General features: G+C 46.5%; 1 protein-coding gene across 7 annotated transcripts in view; it reads right to left on the reverse strand.

The window, feature by feature from the left end:
- Positions 1-3710: 3710 nt before the first annotated feature.
- The window catches only part of LOC135096059 (uncharacterized), a 24237-nt gene continuing 3823 nt past the window's right edge, over positions 3711-24124 (reverse strand). For 2 of the 7 annotated variants that reach the window (XM_063997283.1, XM_063997282.1), the window contains exons 5-13: positions 23713-23835; positions 23316-23462; positions 22868-23139; positions 22443-22635; positions 22199-22349; positions 21835-21975; positions 20754-21052; positions 20427-20534; positions 3711-18601 (exon numbers count right to left, since the gene is read on the reverse strand). In XM_063997283.1, coding sequence (XP_063853353.1) covers positions 4448-18601; positions 20427-20534; positions 20754-21052; positions 21835-21975; positions 22199-22349; positions 22443-22635; positions 22868-23139; positions 23316-23462; positions 23713-23835 — 15588 coding nt within the window. In that variant the 3' untranslated portion in view covers positions 3711-4447. The remainder of the gene's footprint in view (positions 18602-20426; positions 20535-20753; positions 21053-21834; positions 21976-22198; positions 22350-22442; positions 22636-22867; positions 23140-23315; positions 23463-23712; positions 23836-24124) is intronic. The other 5 variants (XM_063997287.1, XM_063997288.1, XM_063997285.1 and 2 more) reach the window with 5 other exon arrangements.

Genomic DNA, 24124 nt, shown 5'->3' on the forward strand with positions numbered 1-24124 from the left:
CCCTGCCAGCACTGCCAAACAACACGTCCTTCGCCCTCCTTCACCGCCTCCTGCTGTGTGACGCTGCATCACGCCTGCGGCCACGTCTGCCACCCCAGCCCCTGCCCGACCACCCAGCCGCCCACGCCGCCGCTGCTGGGGTGACAAGAAACGCCTGCTCGCCCACTTACCCTCATCTCCACTGTGTGTATGTAAATGTGTGTGTCTTGACAAATGAGAGCTTAAGTAAAGAGCGACAGATACTCTCAACTTTCCTCTCCCTCTCTCCTTCTTCCTTCAGCACCTTGGCTCTTCCCCTTTAAGCCTTCCCTCGAACCTCCATGATGATGATGATGATGATGATTACATTAAAATAAATAAATAATAAAAAAAATATTATTACCTTTTATTAACAAGTCATAATAATAATAATAATAATAATAATAATAATAATAATAATAATAATAATATACACAAACACTGAGTATGGTAATGTGTATGTCTGTCTGTCTGTCTGTCTGTCTGTATCTACAGTTCAGTATATGCACACAACATGTATATAAATGTACAAAGTATTCATATTGTACTATTAATTACTTCTATGTAGATGTATGTATGTATGTATGTATGTATGTGTCAAAAAATATATATACATGCATACATAATGAAAAAAAAAACTTATACATTTAAACACACACACACACACACATACACACATACATACATACATACATACATACATATCACCAAGGTATATTAATGGAAATTAGGAGCATTCTCTCAGGTTAATAAAAATAACTAGATAAATAATAAAAAAAATAAAAACAAAATAAAACATATGAAGATTTTTCCTGTTTCTTTTTTCCTTGTTAAAAGTGAATAAATAAATAAATAAATAAATAAATAAAATAAATAAATAAATAAATAACTGCTATTTATTTATTTATTTATCTTTTTCTTATTGATATCCTGAGTTCATTTTTTTTTTTGGTTTCTCTCAAAATTCTGAAAAATTCTCCTTTGTCTCGAAATCTTGAATCTAAAAACACTAATAATCTTTTTTTTTTTATAATTATGAATGAAAAAAAAGTGATCTTTATTTCTGTCAACAATTTAGATAGATAAAAAACTTTAAACCCTTTCAGTTTCCACACAAAAATTTTCCATACGTAAAAAAAAAAAAATATACAGATGTCAAAATCTTTTAAGAAATACTTTATGAGTGTATAAAAAATATATAGAGTAATTATTTTGTTCACTGAGGACTTGAAAGGCTTAAAAAATACAACCAACACTTTCATACAACAATACAAAAAGCTAACCGTAAATTTTCTCATTCAGTCTGTACGTACGTAACTTGCCAAGGGTCAATAAACACCATGACAAAAAATGGGATATTGTCTTTCAATTGAGTAAAAGATTATAACCAAAGAAAATAAATAGAAGATTATAGCTTAAAAAAAAGGTACTTATTAAACAACTATTAATAATAAAAGAGGAGATTATCACTTTAAAAACCTAACTTCTTCTTAACCTTTTTCAGTGTGAGGTTGGAAGAGGTCACACACACACACACATACACTCACACACACACACGCACGCACGCACATACACACATATTCAACTTACCCCTTTGCTCTCAACCACATTATTCTGTACACCACCACAACTACCACTACTACTACTACTACTACCATTATCACCACCACTACTACTACTACTACTACTACAATTTTTCACCTCATCTACAAAAGTCTCAATTTTACTATTTTCTGAAGTCTCCTTTTGGCGTGGCTGTGGCGAATGCAGCTGGGCGGATGCGGCAGAGGTGTGGTTGACCTTCTGTGGTGTCTGTGGTGCGCAGGTCAATTCCTCATGTGTTCCATTGCAGTTTCCATGAGTGATCTCCTCCTCTCTCATGTCATAAAATTTACGTTTTTTCACAGCTCTCTTTCTGGCACTCTTACTCCTCTCTGGACCTTTGGCACTGTCCTGGATGGCACCCTGGCCCTGGCACTGCCCCTGGATGCCGTTGGGACCTGTGGCGTCACTCCCCAGGGCGTCACAGGCTAGGGGTGTGACGGCGTGATCCGAGGGAGGGATAGATAAAATTATCTCGTCCTTTTTGCCGATTTTGTGACCTTCCTCTAATTCTGCGGTCTCAATTTTAGTCTCAGGGTCTTCTTTGGTCTCACACGGACTCCCTTCGGTCTTGAGAAGTCCGTTCATTGGCTGCGGTGACTGTGGCGGGGTCCCGTTCTCTAATTTCGCCACATTCGTCACAACAACACCCACAGTTTCTGAGCTCCAGCCACATTCATTAGGCTTTCCTCTTTCACTTGTGTCTTGTTCTATCTGAGGTGCTGTGCTGTTTAAGTCCTTACTGGTGTTTGCTGTGGTGTGGTGTGGTGTGGTGTGTGGTGTGGTGTTTGGCACTAAAATGGCATTATCATTTTGTTCTTCTTCTGTTGCTGTGCCATTTATGTCCTTACTGGCTTGTGGTGGCTGTGGCATTCCCTGTGGCGTGCCCTGTGGCGTCCCCTGTGGTGTAGCCTGTGGTGTAGCCTGTGGTGTAGCCTGTGGTGTAGCCTGAGGTGTCCCCTGTGGTGTCCCCTGGGGCGTGGGCATAGCACTATCATCCTCCACATCTGTCTTGTCATCAGATGTCAGGAAATATCTGAGAGGGCCAAATGCCACATCTTCCACCATCAGCTCCACTGCCTCTGCCTCCGTCACGTCGTGCTGGCTGACGGCGTGTCGCGTCAGCTCGTACCTGTTGTAGGAGCGGAACTGGCAGCGGCAGCAGGCGTAACGCGTCCAGTTAAAGTGAGCAGAGATGTGACGTTTCAGGGTGGTAATGGTCTGATATCGGCGACCACAAGGGACACATGTCAGGTTGGCTAGGTTGCACAGCTGCCCCATGAAACTCTCCACCTTACTGGCACTTTCTGGCACTTCCCTGGAGCCTGGACTGCCATCAGGGCCAGGAGAGGCAGGGCTACACCCACTGGACTTCTTGTAATCCTTACGTATCTGTATTGCAATTCTTTTTTCTGGTAGCTCCGATCGAAGACGAGGGTTCAGGGGAGATTTGGGCAGGATAACAGATCGAGGTTTCATTTGCTGCAGTGAACAGAATTTCTCATGGGATATCAAGGCTTGCGGGGTCATAAAACGGCGCTCACACTTGCCACAGCGGTGTTCGGGTGCTGTGGCTGTGGTGGTGGGACTGTTGTTGTTGTTGTTGCTGTTTCGCTGCCTCTCCTCCTCACGCTGAAATAAATGTTTTTTTTTTATTTTTCTTTTATCTTTTTGTTTTGTTTGTTTTTTGGGGGTTTTGTTTGTTTGTTTGGGGTGGTTTTGGTGTTGGTAAATGTTGCTTTTGTTTGTTTGTTTGTTTGTTTAGGGGAAAAAGGTTTAGCTGTGTAAATATTTGTTTGTTTGTGTGTGTGTGCATAAACATCTTATGCATACATGGGTGAAGAATGTCTGTGTGTATGTGACTAAGTTAACAGGTCACACAATTTTTTTTTTAATATTATTTTAAACGTACATGATAGGTTAAGATGCATGTGCGCAAACTTATCTCATGTGTACAAATAGGTGCACACACACACACACATCTCTCTCTCTCTCACACACACACACACACAAACTCTCTCTCTCTCTCTCATACACACACACACACACACACACACACACAGAAAAGGATCAAAAAGATATCCAATGAATGCTTTACATAAGCAATTGTTTTATTGTAAAAAAAAAAAGAAAAAGAAAAGAAAAAAGTCATATTTAAAAGTTACAATGGAGATTTTGTAACGAGATAAAAATGAAATTGCCTTACAAAACCGTGTCATTTTACTGAGCAAATGTCGAGAGAACGAAGAAAATGCCGTAATTATTCCGAGACATTGCATTGTATCCTTCACGTCAACTGTCAAAAAAATATACACAACAATAAAAAATCATAATAATACAAATTGTCATACATACATAAACAGTAGGCTAAATCTTCTCTCTTTCTCTTTCTCTCTGTTTGTCTGTTTGTCAATATACAAAGTTGCATATGCTAATAAAGACACACTCATACGGCAACGACTGCAAACTATCGTACCTCACAGCACCAAATTATTTAACGTTTCTATTTTTTTTCACTTTTTTTTTTTTCCTTGCCTCGCTCTCTCACTCGCTCTCACTTATAGTCTAGGCAGTTAACAAGTACTAGTGTAGTGTAGATAAGTTAGCACTGTACACGCGCATGTTTGTGTGTGTGTGTGTGTGTGTGTGTGTGTGTGTCTAGTGTCACTTTTCTTCCTATGTTGAATAAGGTAATATTTGCAGTGACCCCTAACTCATGTTCTTCTTCAGCAAAACTTGCTGTGCTGTTGTGGTGAACTGTGACCTGTGCAGCTGCCTGTCTGCTATGACCTCTGCAGCTGCCAGTCTGCTGTGACCTGCCTGGCTCTCACCTGTTGTGCTCCCCTCTCAGTACTGAGCCTGGCGTGGTGTGGCCCTGCATGGCAGCAACGTGGTGTGGCCCTGTGCCTGGCAGAGTGCCTGGCATGGTGTGGTGTGGTGGCCCTGTGCCTGGCAGAGTGCCTGGCATGGTGTGGTGTGGTGGCCCTGTGTCTGGCAGAGTGCCTGGCATGGTGTGGTGTGGTGGCCCTGTGTCTGGTAGAGTGCCTGGCATGGTGTGGTCTTCAATGACAGTGGTGTGGTGTGGTGGCCCTGTGCCTGGCAGAGTGCCTGGCATGGTGTGGTGTGGTGGCCCTGTGTCTGGCAGAGTGCCTGGCATGGTGTGGTGTGGTGGCCCTGTGCCTGGCAGAGTGCCTGGCATGGTGTGGTGTGGTGGCCCTGTGTCTGGCAGAGTGCCTGGCATGGTGTGGACTTCAATGACAGTGGTGTGGTGTGGTGGCCCTGTGCCTGGCAGTGTTCCTGGCATGGTGTGGTGTGGTGGCCCTGTGCCTGGCAGAGTGCCTGGCATGGTGTGGACTTCAATGACAGTGGTGTGGTGTGGTGGCCCTGTGCCTGGCAGAGTGCCTGGCATGGTGTGGTCTTCAATGACAGTGGTGTGGTGTGGTGGCCCTGTGCCTGGCAGAGTGCCTGGCATGGTGTGGTCTTCAATGACAGTGGTGTGGTGTGGTGGCCCTGTGCCTGGCAGAGTGCCTGGTGAGGTGTGGCCCTGCATGGCAGTGGTGTGGTATGGCCCTGTGCCTGGCAGAGTGCCTGGTGGGGTGTGGCCCTGCATGGCAGTGGTGTGGTGTGGGCCTGTGCCTGGCAGAGTGTCTGGCGGGGTGTGGCCCTGCGAGGTGGTGGTGTGGGGTGGGGGCAGGGTGGCAGGCAGCAGCACCATGTTGGTGAGGGTCGGGTCATGGAGGGTGCCGGTGGTGGTGTTGGTGGTGACGTGCATGAACCGCACAGTGGTGCCCCTCATGCCCACGCTGATGATCCGCCGGCCCCCCATGAGAGGCGTGGCACCGCGCACCGGCACCAGGTTCCGCAGCAGCTCAACTGCCAGGCGTAGGTTGTGCTTGGTGTGGGCGGCAGCAGCAGTGTGTGCCATAAACACCATGACGACACAGCTGGGGTTGGCGCCGCTACCGGCCGGCGCCGCCTCGGGGCCATCGGGCCACGACAGGGTGAGCAGCTTCTGGCCCGTGCCGACCCACACCCGGTTCACCATGTTGCCAGTGGTGCTGCAGAGGGTGGTGGTGCAGATGAAGGGGCTGAGTGTGGAGGTGAGAGTGCCGTTGCTGTAGCGGGTGAAGCAGCAGCGCACCACCCTCAGGTTGGCCGGCCCGTCCTTGCCCAAAGCCTCCTCCACAGCTGGGGGACAGCAGTACACCAGCACCTTCCCCCCCTGCCCCTCGAAATCCCCCACTGCTGCTGCCTCTCCTGCCACTGTGTCTCCCTTCCTCATGCCCCCCACTCGTGCCAGGGCAACTGTGGCACACTGCTTCCTCCTCCCGGCACCCAACAATGGCACCTTCATTGTCTGCACCTTCACCATGTGCTGTGTTGTCTTCCCCTGCCCAGTGCAGGCCTGTGTGGCCCCCTTGCTGGTGCACCCCCAGGTGGTGCCGGCCTGCCTGGTGCTATCCTGGCTGGTGCTGGCTTGTGTGGCAGCACCCTGGCTGCTGCTGGCCTGTGTGGTGCCCTGGGTGGTGGCACCCTGGCTGGTGTCCCCCTGGGTGGTGCCGCCCTGTCTGGTGCCATCCTGGGTGGTGCCGCCCTGTCTGGTGCTGCCTTGGGTGTTGCTGGCCTGTGTGGCAGCATCCTGGGTGGTGCTGGCCTGTGTGGCACCCTGGGTGGTGCCAGCTTGTATGGCACCCTGGATGGTGCCAGCCTGTGTGGCAGCACCCTGGGTGGTGCCGGTCTGTGTGGCAGCACCCTGGGTGGTGCCGGTCTGTGTGGCAGCATCCCGAGTGGTGTTGGCCTGTGTGGCACCCTGGGTGGTGCTGGCTTGTGTGGCACCCTGGGTGGTGCTGGCCTGTGTGGCACCCTGGGTGGTGCTGGGCTGTGTGGCAGCACCCTGGGTGGTGCCAGGCTGTGTGGCAGCACCCTGGTTGGTGCTGGCCTGTGTGGCACCCTGTGTAGTGCTGGGTTGTGTGGCAGCACCCTGGGTGGTGCCAGGCTGTGTGGCACCCTGGGTGGTGCTGGGCTGTGTGGCAGCATCCTGTGTGGTGCCAGCCTGGCCTGGCACCATCGGGAATGCCAAGCTGCCTTGGGTGTGTGCAGCTGATGGTGGGGCGCTGTGCTTGGTGTGTGCCGGTGTGCCTGGCCAGCGGGTGTGTGGCACTATGCGGTGTCCATTCATCCTGCCGGTCCAGCTGGCAGCGTACAGGATGGTGTCCTCCAGCCGGCAAGACAGTGGGCAGAAGTCCCTCAGGTTGTATCTAGAGCGTGTGTGTGCTGCTGCCTGTGGACACCTGCTGCTGCTGCTGCTGCTGCTTTCCTGTGCAGCTGACTCTGAACACCTGCTGCTGCTGGTAATGTTTTCCTGTACAGCTGACTGTGGACACCTGCTGCTGCTGCTGCTGCTAATGCTTTCCTGTGCAGCTGACTGTGGACACCTGCTGCTGCTGTTGCTGTTGGTGCTGCTGCTACTAATGCTTTCCTGTGCAGCTGACTGTGGACACCTGCTGCTGCTGTTGCTGTTGGTGCTGCTGCTACTAATGCTTTCCTGTGCAGCTGACTGTGGACACCTGCTGCTGCTACTAATGTTTTCCTGTACAGCTGACTGTGGACACCTGCTGCTGCTGTTGGTGCTGCTGCTACTAATGCTTTCCTGTGCAGCTGACTGTGGACACCTGCTGCTGCTGCTGCTGCTGCTTTCCAGTGCAGCTGTCTGTGGCACCTTTCTGGAGTCCCAAAGCTGTGTTCCTGAGATGCAGCTGTTTCTTTCACTGTTCACAACTGTCGTGGGTGTACTAGGCTGTGCAGCTGTGTGTGTGTGCATCTGTGTGTGCGTGTGCGCAACTGACACACGTGAATACACATTCGCATTCTTACTGGCAAATATTCTTACATTTCTCAATTTCTTGGTGACTGACTGTGATAGTGATGGTGGTGGTGGTGGTGACGGTGGTGGTAGTGGTGACGGTGGTGGTGGTGGCGACGGTGGTGGTGGTGACGATGGTGGTGGTGGCGACGGTGATGGTGTAGGCGACTCGGAGAATGACGATGGTGACAGGGGTGATGGTGATGTCAGCAGGAGAGGTGAGGGGATTCGTGGTGGTGATATGAAAGGTAGAGGAGATAGAGGGTGTAGTGATGGCAGTGGTGACAAGGGTTCTATCTCCAGTAGTGGTGACGCAGGGCTGTTTGGTGATGAGTCTGCAGGCTCCCTTGCAACTGGTGATGATCCTGCCAGTGGTGGTGAGTCAAAAGAATCTGATGATGAGTCTAAAAGATCTGGTGTTGAGCTTGGCACTGGTGATGAGTCCGGCAAAAATGTCACTTTCGAGACAAGTGGTGACGAGGCCTTTTCCAGCAACACCTGAGGATTCACACTTGGCGGTGGTGACTGTTGCTGTGGTGATGGCAGTGATGGTGAGTGCAGGTAGAAGAGCAATGGCGATGCACTATCCCGTGGCGGTGGTGATACCAGTGGTGATGACTGGACACTGCAACACCTCTCATGGTCAGAACAATCCTCCTCCTTCTTGATGGTGTTGTGGTGTAACATTATTTTGATCCCATCACTTCCTGGGATACACCATTCACTTGGGACATCCATCACTAAATCTGTCCCACTCCCTCTCTCATGGCTAGTTTGGAGTGCCTGTGGATCTGTGGCACGGTCTTCTGTCCCTGAAGTGGCACTTGTACCTTGACGCATCACCACACTCACACCTGTCTCTCCTAGGACATCACCACTCTCCCCAGTCACCACACCACAGGGCATCTGGTACACCACCTGGCCTACACCATCCCCTGCTGCCTCCTCTTGGACACTTGTGGCACTGGCACTGTCCCATGGCACTGTCTGGCACTCCAAATTTATGACGGCTAAATCTGTTACGTCCTTCTCTGGGATACTGTAAATAGCTGGCACTGGATGGCACTCTTTTGGGCCATTCGAGGACACGGCACTGTATCCGCTGGCACTATGCCCAAATGGTAGTGACTGTGGGACATGGCACTCTGTTTTGGCACTGCAGGAAGCTTGGCACTGTCCAACTTTTGTGGTTTTGTGGATTTTTCTGAGTGGGGTCAGTTTAGGAAGGTGACGGAGAAGAGGAGGACAGGAGGAAGAGGAGGAGGAACTGGAAGAACTTGAGGATGAGGATGATGAGGAGGAAGAACTGTAAGAGGAAGAGGAAGGAGAGAACAAAGAGGAAGAGAAGGCCTGGTCACATGATTCTGTATAAGGAAGAGGAGGAGAGGAAGATGGAGAAGAAGAGACACAGGAGGAGGAAGTAGGCATAACTTGACTACATGGAGGAGGAGGAGGAGGAGGAGGAGGAGGAGGAGAGAAAGAGGAGGTGAAGGAAGAGAGAACATGAGAATATGGAGAAGGAAGAGGAGGAGGAGGAGGAGGAGGAGGAACTAAAGAAGAATGAGATACAAGACTCCCATTAAGTGCCGTAAGAGAGGGTGCCAGACTGCCTTGCCTGTCTATATAGGACACTGGCACTGGTACCCACATAATATTGGGCACTGGGGGTGGTGGCACTGTAGACAGCAGGGGTGCCAGGGGGGTGGTGAGAGGCACTGATGAAAGAAAGGGTGTCAAATCAGTGGCTGGGGTCATGTCATTATGTGGTAGCTGTGCCAAAGGAGAACCAGGGGTCATGTTGGCACTAACAGGAGAAGGTAGTGGTGCCAATTCAGTGCCAGGAGTCATGTTGGCACTAACAGGAGAAGGTAGTGGTGCCGATTCAGTGCCAGGAGTCATGATGGCACTAACAGGAGAAGGTAGTGGTGCCGATTCAGTGCCAGGAGTCATGTTGGCATTCACAGGAGAAGGTAGTGGTGCCAATTCAGTGCCAGGAGTCATGTTGGCACTAACAGGAGAAGGTAGTGGTGCCGATTCAGTGCCAGGAGTCATGTTGGCATTCACAGGAGAAGGTAGTGGTGCCAAATGAGTGCCAGAGGTCATGTTGGCACTAACAGAAGAAGGTAGTGGTGCCGATTCAGTGCCAGGAGTCATGTTGGCATTCACAGGAGAAGGTAGTGGTGCCAAATGAGTCCCAGAGGTCATGTTGGCACTAACAGGAGAAGGTAGTGGTGCCAAATGAGTGCCAGAGGTCATGTTGGCACTAACAGGAGAGGGTAGTGGTGCCGATTCAGTGCCAGGAGTCATGTTGGCACTAACAGAAGAAGGTAGTGGTGCCGATTCAGTGCCAGGAGTCATGTTGGCATTCACAGGAGAAGGTAGTGGTGACAAATGAGTGCCAGAGGTCATGTTGGCACTAACAGGAGAAGGTAGTGGTGACAAATGAGTGCCAGAGGTCATGTTGGCACTAACAGGAGAAGGTAGTGGTGACAAATGAGTGCCAGAGGTCATGTTGGCACTAACAGGAGAAGGTAGTGGTGACAAATGAGTGCCAGAGGTCATGTTGGCACTAACAGGAGAAGGTAGTGGTGACAAATGAGTGCCAGAGGTCATGTTGGCACTAACAGGAGAAGGTAGTGGTGACAAATGAGTGCCAGAGGTCATGTTGGCACTAACAGGAGAAGGTAGTGGTGACAAATGAGTGCCAGAGGTCATGTTGGCATTCACAGGAGAGGGTAGTGGTGCCAATTCAGTGCCAGGAGTCATGTTGGCACTAACAGGAGAAGGTAGTGGTGACAAATGAGTGCCAGAGGTCATGTTGGCTCTAACAGGAGAAGGTAGTGGTGACAAATGAGTGCCAGAGGTCATGTTGGCACTAACAGGAGAAGGTAGTGGTGACAAATGAGTGCCAGAGGTCATGTTGGCACTAACAGGAGAAGGTAGTGGTGACAAATGAGTGCCAGAGGTCATGTTGGCACTAACAGGAGAAGGTAGTGGTGACAAATGAGTGCCAGAGGTCATGTTGGCACTAACAGGAGAAGGTAGTGGTGCCAAATGAGTGCCAGAGGTCACATTCTCCCCCTTCCTTGGGCTCACTCTCGTTAATTTGGGTAAGATTACTTTCTTTTCAGTGCCGCCATTCGAGTGCCATGTTTCTGAACCCTCTGGCACTGTCTCACCTCCCTGGACCTCAGTGCCAGTCAGCTTGAACTCCCACCACTCACATGGGATTCTCCGTTTTCTAATGTGGCACTCCTCTTGCGGTGGAAACCCAAGAAAATTTGGCGACTTATCTGACTGGTCACTTAATGGGTACCCGGAGTCCGATGATTGGTCAGTGAGTCTATCTTGCACGTGATTGGTCAACGGCTGCCTCGGGGACCGGCCACGCTTCCTGTGATTGGTGGAGGTGTCTAGTTCGTCGCTGTCACTGTGGTAGTTGTGGCTTGCTTTGTTTTGAGGTGAGCCGAGTTGTGGCTGGAGTGAGCTGTTTGACTCTCTCTCTCTCCCCAGTGTTTTTATTTTTATTTTTAATGTGTTTTTCTCCCTTTCCAGTACGTTTGTTTGTGTTTCAAGTGTGTTTCTTTTATTCTGCATTCTGTTTGTTGGTCTCCCTCCTTTGATTGTCTGTTTTTTTAGTGGTCTGCTATGTTTTTCTAAGTTCATCTGTTTCTCTACAGTGTTTTTCAATCTTTTCCTCATGTTTTCTCCTCCTCTTCCTTCCTCCAGTTCATTTCCTCCCTCCTCTTCTTCCTCATTTTTTCTTCTTCTTCCTCTTCCTCCTCCTTCCTCTTCTAATACACCTCCTCCCTCCAGTAGCCCTTTGAAAGATGTCCCTTCTTCACAAACAAACAGTTCAAAGCTTCTGATGTCTTCCTCTTCTTCTCCTCCTCCTTCCTCCTCTTCCTCTCCTTGTAGTCTATTTCCTCTACCACCTCCTTCCTTTGTTTTAAGCATATTTTCTCCTCTTCCTCCTCCTCCAAGTCCACTTTCTTGTCTTCCTCCTCCTCCTCCTTTTTCTTCTTCATCTTGCAGTTCATCTCCTCCTCCTCCTCTTTCTCTTCCTCCTTCCAACAAACCGTTAAAAGACACACCTTCTTCAAAAATAAATAACTTAAAACTCCCTACATCTTCCTCCTCCTCCTCCTCTTCCTCCCCTTCCTCTTCCATCACTCTATTCGTACAGGAGACAAAGTTTACGTCATTCCCGTTAATTGTCCGAGTTTCCTGACCCTCTACATCTCCCAGCTTGGCTCTCTTCCATGGTCTGGCAGTCTGGTCTTCCTCCCAGTCAGGTCTAGCCACTGTTCCAGCTCCAGTCTTGGCTAAGAATTGTCTACCGGTTCTTGAAATTGAGTTTACTTTATTTTGGTATGTGTAAACTCGCTGTGGCCGAGAATACAGCCTATCCGGAAATGAATAGGGCTCCTCTGGGCTGGAATAGGCCTTGTCTGGACTGGAATAAGGTCTATTTGGGCTGGAATATGCTCTACTTGGGCTGGAATGCTTGCTTGGGCTGGAATAGGCTTGCTTTGGGCTGGAATATGCATGATTTGGGCTGGTAATTAGGAGTTCTGAGGAGGAATATGTTTTGTCTCGGCTGGAATGTTTGTTTAGACTGGAATATGCTTCTTCTGGACTGGAATACACCTCATCCAGACTGGAATATGCGTAATCTAAATTGGAATATGCTTCATCTTGCGTAGAATACAAATTTTCAACACCGAAAGCCAAATTACTGTAGTGTGCCATCAAATCTTGCGTTTTCTTTGGTTCAAATTCAAAACAAAGCTTCCTGTCTTGTTTTGGCGCCATATTTTCTTTCAAAACACTCGTCACTTCTTTAAATTCTTGCTTTTCTCTTTTGTTCTCCGTTCTTTTATCTGTAACAGTCATTTTTGTCTCCTGTTCTTCTGTTTCCTCTTCTTTTTCTTCTTCTTTCATTGATTTTACGTCTAAAACACCTCCATTTGTAATTCCTCCTTCAATTCTGCCCTTTTCCTCCCATCCTTCTGCTTCTCCACTTGCTATAACACTTAAACTCAATTTACGCTGATCTTCTTGTTCTTCTCTCAATAGTTTGTTGTCTAGAATACTTTGTTCATTCGTTCTCAACTGTTGTTCTCGTTCATCTTGTTCTGTTTCTACTTGTAATGCTCCCTGGCTTAAATATTCCAGTAGTTTTAATTGTTCTTCCACACTAGTAGTTATAGTAGTAGCAGTAGTAGTAGTAGTAGTAGTAATAGTAGCAGGAACAGTATTAGTAGTAGTAGTAGCATCAACAGTTAAACTACCACAACAACAATTATTAATATCATCTTTATCACCACTATCATCACAACGCTTGTTCACCCGCTGTTCATCGTTCCACCACCCCCAGGCTGCTCGTTGACCCCCATTTACGCAGTCCACATCACACAGCACACACGACACCAGCTTGTTCTGCCGTTCTGTCGCGTAACAAAGCCTAACGACCGTTCCGTCCTTCCTGGCCCGAAGAACTGTGTGTTTAACGAGCATTTTCGTTCTGCAGGGGGCCTTGTAATCCTCAAGCCATGTTTTGTTAAATTCGCTGTATTCCTCTCGTAGTGAAGATCTCAGCTGCTCTCTCCTGCTAATTCTCTTTTCTTCTTCAAGTTTTCTTCTCAATGCTTTTGTTCTCCACAGTTCTCTCACTCCTGGTGGTGGAAACGTTCTCAGTCGCTTTATTCGTCCAAACTTCTGTTGTTCTGGAGTCGCTGTTCTGCAAATCCCCTTCAGCAATGCCGGCTGTGTTCTCTGCTCTGTTTTTGATGTATTCAGGGGTTCCGTCTTGCAAGGATGTGACGTAACGCTGGTTTCTGGTGTTGTTTTGGTGGTGTTAATGTTGGAATCTGTTGTTTTTTGTGTTGTTTTGGCATTTCCTTGCTCTAAATCTTTCGTTTTTTTGTTTTTCTGGGAGTTTGCGGTTTCAATTTGGTTTTCTGTTGATGCAATGCTGTTTTTTGATGCTTCTAATGTTTTTGTGTTTTGTCTCTCAATATCTTGCTCAAAATCTCCCTTTTCTAAGCTTTTTCGTTCCAAATCTTTCATTTTTTCATTTTTTTGGAAGCTTGTGGGTTCAATTTGGTTTTCTATTGACATAACACTGTTTGTTGATAATTCTGTTGCTGATTTCGTGTTTTGTCTCTCAATATCCTGCTCAAAATCTCTCTTTTCTAAGCTATTTCGTTCCAAATCTTTCATTTTTTCGTTTTTTTGGAAGCTTGTGGATTCAATTTGGTTTTCTATTGACGTAACACTATTTGTTGATAATTCTGTTGCTGATTTCGTGTTTTGTCTCTCAATATCCTGCTCAAAATCTCTCTTTTCTAAGCTTTTTCGTTCCAAATCTTTCGTATTTTTGTTTTTTTTGAAGCTTGTGTGTTCAATTTGGTTTTCCATTGACGTAACACTGTTTGTTGATGCTTTTGTGTTATCTCTCTCAATATCCTGCTCAAAATCTCTCTTTCCAATTTGATTTTCCATAGAATTAAAGGAATTTTTTGCATTTTCTTTTGTAATTATTGTTTTTTCAATATGCAACTCTAAATCTTTTTCAAATTGTCTCATTTCATAATTTTCTGATGATCTGAAGCCTTTATCTCCATTTTCTATTAATTTACGGCAGTTTTTTGAGTTTTCTGCTGTTGTTTTTGACTTGTGTGATGTTGATGTTGTTGTTTTTTCATTATTCCTCTCTAAATCTCTTTCAGAATCTCTCATTTCAAAATTTCCTGATGATTTGAAACCTTGACCTCCGTTTTCTGTTGGTTTGTGGCAGATTTCCGAGTTCTGGGTCTGAAAAACATCATTACCTTCTTCTTTTTGTCTATCTTCCTCCCTCTCCTCCTCTTCCTCTTCCGTCAAATTCTTCTGGAATGCATTACCACTCTCTTCCTCTTCCTTTTCTCTTCTTTTCTCCTCCTCCTCCTCCTCCTCTTCTTTCTTAATTTCTATCTCCTCTTCTTCTTCTTTTATCACAATGTCTTCTTCTTCCACTGACAAAATCTTTTCTTCCTCTTCCTCTTTGTCATTATTGCAAATTGTCATTAATATTATTCTTTCCTTCTCTTCCTCCTCTTCATTATCATTATTTTTTTCTTCTTCTTCTTCTTTTGTTAAGTCTCTTATAGTCATTTTGTCTTGAAATAAATAATCTTCTTGATTTTCCTTATTCCTTTGGTTTATTCTTTCTTCCTTCTCCATTTCCTCCTTCTCAAATATTATCTCTTCTATTTCTTTTTCCTCTTTCATCATCTCTTCCTCCTCTTCCTTCATTTCCTCTATTCTGTTCTCCTCCACCTCTTTCTCTTCTTCAATTCTTTGTTTTTCTTTATTTATCACAAATTCTTCCTCCTCCTCCTCCTCCTCTTCCTTGAATTTCACAGTTTCCTCTTCCTCCTTTACTGTTTTCATCTCTATTTCTTCATTTTCCATCCTTTTATCATCATTATTATTCACTATTTCCTTCTGTTTATCTCTTAATAACTTCGTTCTTCCATCATCAAAAAAATTATTTCTCTCTTTCCTCTCCTCTTCTTCCTCTTCCTCTGTTTTCACTTCCATTTCTTCATCTTCCGTCCTCTTATCATTATTTTGAGCAGCCATTTCCCCTTGTTCATCTTCCAGTAATCTTGTTTTCCCACTGTCAAAAAAATCATCCGTGTTTTTGTCAATATTTTTCGGCTCCTGGTTCAGTTTGTTTACATTTCTTTGTCGACTTTCTTCCTTTCCAACTGGATACCGATTGTCTCTTGCCCTCTCTCCCTCTCTTGTCCCCTGAAGATTTTTGTCATTTTCCTCTTCTTCCTCCCTTATTTCTTCATCTTCCATCTCCTCTTCTTCCTGTTCTTCTTCCTCCTCCTCCTCCTCTTCTTCTCTTGTTTCATCTCCCTCCTCCCCCTCCTCTTCCTTTTCTCTCTCATTCTCATCCCTGTCCTCTTCTTCCTCCTTCTCCTCCTCCTCCTCCATTCCACTTTCCTCCTCCTCCTCCTCTTTATCCTCTTCCATTGTCACACTATCCTCCTCCTCCTCCTCCTCCTCCTCTTCTTCCTCTTCCTCCTCATCTTTCAGGATGTCTGAATTTATTTGTATGTTCCAATCTTCAAAGAGGTTTAGCGCCATAGCTGCCTTATGGACTTCCTCCTCAGTGCCAGACAGTGCCAAGGGACAGTGCCAAGTGCCTGTATCCTCTGGCACTGCCCTGTGGAGAGTGTCAGAGGGCAGTGATGCATTTGGCACTGTATAACAAGTGGCCGTTTGCATGCCACTGCTTTCTGGCACTGTGTGGTGAAGCAGTGTCTGCGTGGCACTGTTCCCTGGCACTGTGAGGCTCAGTAAAGTGTATTCTGGCACTGTGGAGTACCTGAGTGCCTCTGTGGGGGAAGCTAATTGGTCTTTCAGTATCTTAAGTGACAGTCGGTCTTTTGTCTTGTCTGGGGTGAGTGTCGCTGGCATTGTCGCAGCTGGCACTGGCGAAGACAGTGTCGGGAGGCTTGACTGGCTCGGCAGGACGGCGTTGATCCCTGCAGTGTCCGGCATTGGCACCGTCGGGGTTGCTGGGGGCGTCTCGGCACTGCCACGCGGCACTCTTGAACGGGGAGTGAAGATCTTGGGAGACATGGTGTGTGTTATTTTCTTTGTTGGTGTGTGTGTGTGTGCATGTGTGGGTGTGCGTGTGGGCGTATCACAGGTACGTACATCACTTTCACTGTTTGGCACTGCGGCACTGTCCGGCACCAGCTCCTCGGGCCGCAGTCTTGAATACTTGAGCACTGGTTTCAAAATATCCACGTTTTCGAGGCGCGAGTCACAGACAGTGCCGGGAAATGGTGCCTCAGCTGTACATGAGGTAGTGGCACTGTCCCTTGGCACTGTCTTGTCACTGTCGCATCCCTCACACTCACTCCTGTCACAGCTTTCCCTCACATCACCGCTGGCACCTTCACTAACATTGCCAAAATATTCTGTGCCTTTAACACACTCATTCTTGTGTTCTGTGTCTGTATGCGTGGCACTGCTGTTCACCGCTGTGCTGGCTGTGGCAGTGACGCTGTGCTGGCCCTCCGGACACTCCTGCTGCGGTGAAATGCTGTTTTGTTTACATTGAGGTAATATTTCTTCATATTTTCCTGTGTGTTGTGCAAAATGAAGTATTTCTTGCACTGTGCTGCTGTGTGAGGGGCTGTGATGCTGTGAAGTGCTGCAGGAAGGGCTGCCGCACTGTTCCGTAAGCTGCGAGGTGCTGTGAGACATGCTGTATTGCTGTGAGCTGCTCTGTTCCTTCCCCTGATGCTGTGTGGTGCTGTGTTGCTCCTGTGTGTAGCTGCTGTGGGGCCTGCACTCTCCATCTAGTGTGTCACCGTGCTGTGGAGGCTGCAAGGTGCTGTGTTCCTGCCGCTGTGTGTCGCTGGGGCCTGCACACTTCCAGGTACCAGTGCTGTGTTCGTTTGTTTGTGCTGTGTCACTTGAACAGTCCGTGGCGTTGTGCTGGGGATGCTGCGAGGCACTGGCACTGGCACTGCTCTCCTGTGTGGCGCTGAGCTGTGACTGGTGTGGGGTGCCAAGATCACTGGTTTGTGCCACTATATCAATGCAAAATAAGTGTCTTTCTAATGTGGCACTGTTCAAAACACTGCCACTTTCACTGTCCCCTGTGGCCAAAACAGTGCCACTTTCCATAGACCTAGTATCTAAAACAGTGCCACTTTCCATAGGCCTAGTATCCAGAACTGTGTCACTTTCCATAGGCCTAGTATCCAGAACTGTGTCACTTTCCATAGGCCTAGTATCCAGAACTGTGTCACTTTCCATAGGCCTAGTATCTAAAACAGTGTCACTTTCCATAGGCCTAGTATCCAGAACAGTGTTGCTTTCCATAGGCCTAGTATCCAAAACGGTGCCACTTTCCATAGGCCTAGTATCCAGAACAGTGTCACTTTCCATAGGCCTAGTATCTAAAACAGTGTCACTTTCCATAGGCCTAGTATCCAGAACAGTGTCGCTTTCCATAGGCCTAGTATCTAAAACAGTGTCACTTTCCATAGGCCTAGTATCCAGAACAGTGCCACTTTCCATAGGCCTAGTATCCAGAGCAGTGTCGCTTTCCATAGGCCTAGTATCCAAAACGGTGCCACTTTCCATAGGCCTAGTATCCAGAACAGTGTCGCTTTCCATAGGCCTAGTATCTAAAACAGTGTCACTTTCCATAGGCCTAGTATCCAGAACAGTGTCGCTTTCCATAGGCTTAGTATCTAAAACAGTGTCACTTTCCATAGGCCTAGTATCCAAATCAGTGTCACTTTCCATAGGCCTAATATCCAAAAGAGAGCCACTTTCTGTAGGCATTGTATCCGAAACAGTACCACTTTCCATAGGCCTAGCATCCGAAACAGTGCCACTTTCCATAGGCCTAGTATCAAAAAGGGAGCCACTTTCTGCAGGCATTGTATCTGAAACAGTAGCACTTTCCGTAAGCCTAGTATCTAAAACAGTGCCACTTTCTGTAGGCCTAGTATCCAAAACAGTGCCACTTTCCATAGGCCTAGTATCAGAAACAGTGCCACTTTCCATAGGCCTAGTATCCAAAACAGTGCCACTTTCCATAGGCCTAGTATCCAAAACAGTGCCACTTTCCATAGGCCTAGTATCAGAAACAGAGCCACTTTCCATAGGCCTAGTATCCAAAGCAGTGCCACTTTCACTGCTCTCGTTGCCCAAAGTAATACCAGTTTCTCTCCCCTTTGCCTCCAAAACAGTGCCACTTTCACTGTCCCCTGTGCATTGAGCAGTGGCACCATCAACAGCAGCAGTGCCAGGGCCAGAGAGAGCATGTACAGCAGTGCCAGGGCCAGTGGAAACAGTGGCAGTGTCAGCAGTACAACTAAACCCACTTTCCTTGTCTTCCTCAGTATGGGGGCCAATGTCTTGAGCAGTGCTGGGGCCAGTGCTGGGGGCGGGTAGTGCCACAGGGAGTGCCAGGGGCTCAAATGGACACACAATATGGGTTGCCACGTGTGCCAGACTGGCAGGCCGAGAGATAAAGGCCTTGCCACACACATTACACTGCCACATTTGGTGACCTGCCCTTCGACCGCCCTAGAGAAGACAGAAAAAGGTGCTTCTAATCACTGCAATAGACCAGGTGGGGGTGTGGGTGGGTGGGTGGGTGTGTGTGGGTGTGTGTGGGTGTGTATGTGTGTGTATGTGTGCTTGGGGGAGTGTTTATGGGGATGTTTCAGGTGTGTTTGTGAACGTAAACATCAATTTTCAGCGTTTTTTTTGTGTATGGGGCTGTGCAAACTTCATGTGTGTTTGGGGGAGACCTGGGGGTGTTTGTGGTGTCTAAGAGGTGTTTGTTATGCGTTTATACGTTTGTGTTTGGTTGTACGAAGTTTGTGTGGACGTAAACATCAATTTTTCAGTGTTTTTTTCGTGTGTGTGGCTGTGCAAACGTTATGTGTGTTCGGGAGCAACTGGGGGTGTTTGGGGGAGGCTTGGGGTGTTTGTGGTGTCTGTTATGTGTTTGTACATTTGTTTTTGGCTGTACGAACTAGCCAAGGCCAGTTTACTGCATCGAATTCACTATAAGGAGGTTAAGCTTGGCACCCTTTAGTTCAAAAGCTTAGGACTCTAGCTTGAAATCTTGAGTGGAGTGTGGAACAGCAAATCTGAGAGAGTGTGGATTGACTTGCGTGTGGTTAATGGATCACTCCACACCCTCTGGCACTCCACAAAAGGTCACAGCTACATGCCAAGCCTTGTTCACTAATTGGTGCTTAGGTCAACTTAATCGGTCAGGAATTGGTGTTGTAGTCTGGCTTGGCATTGAAATGTTGCTAAATTTGTATTGTGGGGATTTTAAATTGCTTGGAAACTGCCTGGGTGGTGTTTGAGAGTGTTTGGTGGTGTTTTTGTGTGTGTTTGTGTGTTTTTGGGGTGTTTTGGGTGTTTTTGGGGGTTGTGGTGTGTTTAAGGGGTGTTTTGGAGTGTGTGTGTGTGTGTTTGTGTGTGTGCGTGTGTGTGTGTGTATACACACTATATATATTATGTTAAATTACAACTAAGGAAACCTATACTCTTTTCTTATGTATGTATGTATGTTTGTTTCTATCTGCCTGTGTGTGTGTGTGTGTGTGTGTGTGTGTGTGCGTGCGTGTGTGTCTCCCTGCAAGGCTTGGGGAGTTACCAGCAGATGGTCACAACAAAATATATATTGTAAGACTCTTAAAAATTTTTCAAAAGACAAAAAATATTCAGTAAAAATTAATGTATTGTATTTCTTTTTTTTTTTTATATATATATATATATATAAATATATATATCTTATTAATCAATATTGTCAATAGCACCTTTTTCTGTCCTGCTCTATATAAATTACTTCTTTTCTTTTTTTATATATATTTTTTAGTATTTTTTCATATTTCTCCATCTCAAAAAAATAAATAAATAAAAATAGAATAGATAAATAAATAAATAACAAAATAAATAAAATAAATGAATGAATGAATGAATGAATAAATAAATAAATAAATAAATAAATAAATAAATAGGTATAAAAAATATATTTCTGAAGGTAACTCCACACGCCAAACACACACACACACACACACACACACACACACACACACACACACACACACACACACACACACACACACACACACACTCAATTGTGTACGCCAAATTGAATGAAAAAATATGAAATAATGGAAATATTTATGCAATTCTGTAAATAAACATAGAAATTGTTAACACACACACGTGAACACACACACACACACACACACATACCTGCTCTCTCTCTCTCTCTCTCTCTCTCTCTCTCTCTCTCTCTCTCCCTCCCACAGACACCATTCCTGCATCCATCCCCCCCCCCACCTCTCTCTCTCTCTCTCTCTCTCTCTCTCTCTCTCTCTCTCACCTTAGATGCCAATTTTGAGATAACTTTTCTTGAGCTGCTGGTGGTGGTGGTGGTGGTGGCAGTGGTGGTGGAGGTAGTAGTGGTGGTGGTGGTGGTGCTGCTAACCATCTGAAATTGAGCGAGAGATTAGAGCGAGACCGAGAGAGAGAGAGAGAGAGAGAGAGAGAGAGAGAGAGAGAGAGAGAGAGAGAGAGAGAGAGAGAGAGAGAGAGAGAGAGAGAGAGAGAGAGAGAGAGAGAGAGAGAGAGAATTTTTAAATATATAAATAAGGAGTATACCAAACACAAACAAACAAACAAACAAACAAACGTACGTAAACAAACATACCACTTTATTTGTACTTTTTCCTCCTCCTCCCCTTTCTTTTCTCTCCAATCTTTCCTCCAAGTGCCTCTCCTTTCCTCTTCCCTCCAGCCGGCTGTGACCCCTCCTCTTCTCCTCCCTCTCCCTGTCTGGTGGCTTCTCCTCTTCCTCTTCCGCCTCCTCTTCGTCCTCCTCTTCCTCCAGCTCCTCCTCCTCCTCCTCCTTCACCTCCTCCTCCTCTTCTCGAAAAATGGACTTCTTTGTAATGTTTTTTCGAATCACTTTTTTCAAACGATCGATCTGATGTTTCGTTTTCTTATGAACTGTAAGGCAAACAGAGGTCAAATTACTTATAACCTTAGTAGTGGGGGGCCTTAAGATAGCTGGGAAGTGAGGGTGAACCTTGAAAACCCCAGTAACTTCCACTACACCCTGTTAAACTATCCCTGGAACCTTGAAAACCCTAGTAACTTCCACTACAGCCTGTTAAACTATCCCTGGAACCTTGAAAACTCCAGTAACTTCCATTACAGTCTGTTAAACTATCCCTGGAACCTTGAAAACCCCAGTAACTTCCACTACAGCCTGTTAAACTATCCCTGGAACCTTGAAAACCCCAGTAATTTCCACTACAGCCTGTTAAACTATCCCTGGAACCTTGAAAACCCCAGTAACTTCCACTACAGTCTGTTAAACTATCCCTGGAACCTTGAAAACCCCAGTAACTTCCACTACAGCCTGTTAAACTATCCCTGGAACCTTGAAAACCCCAGTAACTTCCACTACACCCTGTTAAACTATCCCTGGAACCTTGAAAACCCCAGTAACTTCCACCACAGCCTGTTAAACTATCCCTGGAACCTCAAAAACACCCTTGAAACCCCAAGTAACTTCCACTACAACATTAAACACAATAATAGCAATAACAGTTGTAGAAAAATCGTAACTTTCTTAGACCCTGACAAAAAGCACTATAACTTCACTACAACCCTCTCGACAACTTTCCAAACAACACCAACAGAAGCAACAACACTCGCTACACCACCACTAGCACCCGCACCCCGACCCCAGCAGGATCAGCGGCAGTAGAAGCAAAAATACTAACATTTCTCCAGGTGCTTAATCACGCCCCACATGGTGACAAAGGCAGCCTGGCAGATGGGACAGGTGTACATCCACCTCTTTAGGCCGTGATGGGAACGCTGGTGTACAGATAGGGTCTTGGGCGTTGCAAAGCGGGTGTTGCCTGTTGAAAGGTGGTGATTAGGGTGGAGATGGGGGTAGGCTGTCAATATATCTCTCTCTCTCTCTCTCACACACACAGTATCTCTCTATCTCGCTCTCACACACATGCAATCTCTCTCTCTCTCTCTCTCTCTCTCTCTCTCTCTCACATACACAAAAATTTCTCTCTCTCTCTCTCTCTCTCTCTCTCTCTAACTCTTTCACACAGACAGACAGACACTCACACAGTCGACATATGAGGTCATGACCCGGCCTCACACTGGGGTCAACTACTGGTTTATCCATCTCCATCGCCTCCACATTGCCTGGCGCTGTCTTGACCACCTCCCCGCGTTCTCCCAGGGCCACGCTGACCCCTGACCCCCTCCGAGACACCTGCAAGTGAGGTCAGGTTAGGTTAAGTTAAGTTAGGTTAGGTTAGGTTAGATTAAATTAGGTTAGGTTTCTCTCTCTCTCTCTCTCTCTCACCTCCTCCAGCAGCTGACTCATGTGTGTGTGTGGTGTAGCTGAGGCAGTGGTGGCAGCTGAGACAGTGGTGGTAGTTGTGGTGGAGTGGGGCACAAATGTTTGTAACCTCGCATTTGTCACCCCTCTTATGTCCTCCAACACCACAGAACAGTCTTGGCTCAGCTTGTATCTGTCCTGGTTCACTGCTTGTAACCTGGAATTGTGGTAGTTGTTGTTGTAGTAGTAGTAGTAGTAGTAGTAGTAGTAGTAGTAGAAAAAAACAGTAAATTTTGAGGGTTTTTAAATAGTAGTAGCAATAACAGTAGTAGTAGTAGTAGTAGTAATCATATTATTAACTTATATATCTCCCTAAATACCCCAAGCCCCCCCGGAACCTGTCCAACCCCCTTAGATCCCTTCACCCCCACCCCCCAAACCCCACTTACCTTTCAAAATATTTAGCAGACCCAGTGTGTGTTGGGTGAGAGGTTGTCGAGTCCCCTTTTGACCCTGCTCCACTCCCCCCGCCACCTCCCCTCCTCCCGGCCAGCCTGGCGGCGATGGATTCAATTCCCCGACCCCCTCCGCGCCCCCCGGTGGCTGAGGGGGGAGCCAGGGGGCGGGGCTGGAGGTCAGGGGGAGGTAGTGGTGATGGTGGTGGTGCCTCGGGTTCCACCACTACTGTTCCCGACTGGTTCGTGATTCCCTGGGTGTTATCCTGCAATGGTGGTAGTAATTGTAGTAGTTGTGGTAGTGGTAGTTGGTGTTAGGGACGTTAGTAAGGAATCTATATATAAACTAATGCTACTTTTGGTATTACTCTGAACAACAACAACAACAACAACAACAACAACAACAACAACAACAACAACAACAACTACTACTACTACTTACGCGATGAAAAAGTGTCCGAACATCAGCAAACTCTTCCTGGCAATAAATGCGTTTGTGAGCCAAGAAATTAACGACCGATCTGAACAAATTCTGGCACACCTTGCACTCCAGGATCATGTCACACTCATTAAGGATCAGCTTCCGTACCTGTGGGGGCGTAGAGGTCAGGTCAGGTCAGGTGGTGGTTTAATTTGTATAATATTCTTTTCTTAATCTCTCTCTCTCTCTCTCTCTCTCTCACAAGTATGAAATGGAAGAAAAAGAGAGAAAAGAAAAGAAATATTGATGTTCTCTCTCTCTCTCAAATATAAAAAGGAAGAAAAAAGAAAGAAAAGAGGTACAATCTCTCTCTCTCTCTCTCTCTCTCTCTCTCTCTCTCTCTCTCTCTTTCTCTCACCTCATCTGTGGCCGTCACCAGCAACTTAGCGACATTGGCAACCCCATTCACTGATGCACCAATAGATTTCTTCAATAAGGAGTAGTCAGGATCCTCGGGGAGCTCCAGCACCTTCACTCCATGCTGTGTGGGTGAAAACAGTGTTGATTTATCAGTAATATTCCAGTAAATAGAGATTTTCTTGTAATATCAATCAATTAGTGCAAGAGTTAATCTGTATTCTTAGTCTTTCACCACTATTCTGTCCACCTCCCTAGTGCAAGAGTTAACCAGTATTTTCACTCCTTGCTAAGTAATAGAAAGGCATTATTATTATTATTAGTTATTATTATTATTATTTATCTTACAAAATCACACATTTCTTATCTATCTTTCCTTCACAATTAATTTTTTAATCCCTTTCCTTCTTCCC

This window comes from Scylla paramamosain, unplaced genomic scaffold (genome assembly GCF_035594125.1).
Source record: "Scylla paramamosain isolate STU-SP2022 unplaced genomic scaffold, ASM3559412v1 Contig2, whole genome shotgun sequence".
In the NCBI taxonomy this organism is placed as follows: Eukaryota; Metazoa; Arthropoda; class Malacostraca; order Decapoda; family Portunidae; genus Scylla; species Scylla paramamosain.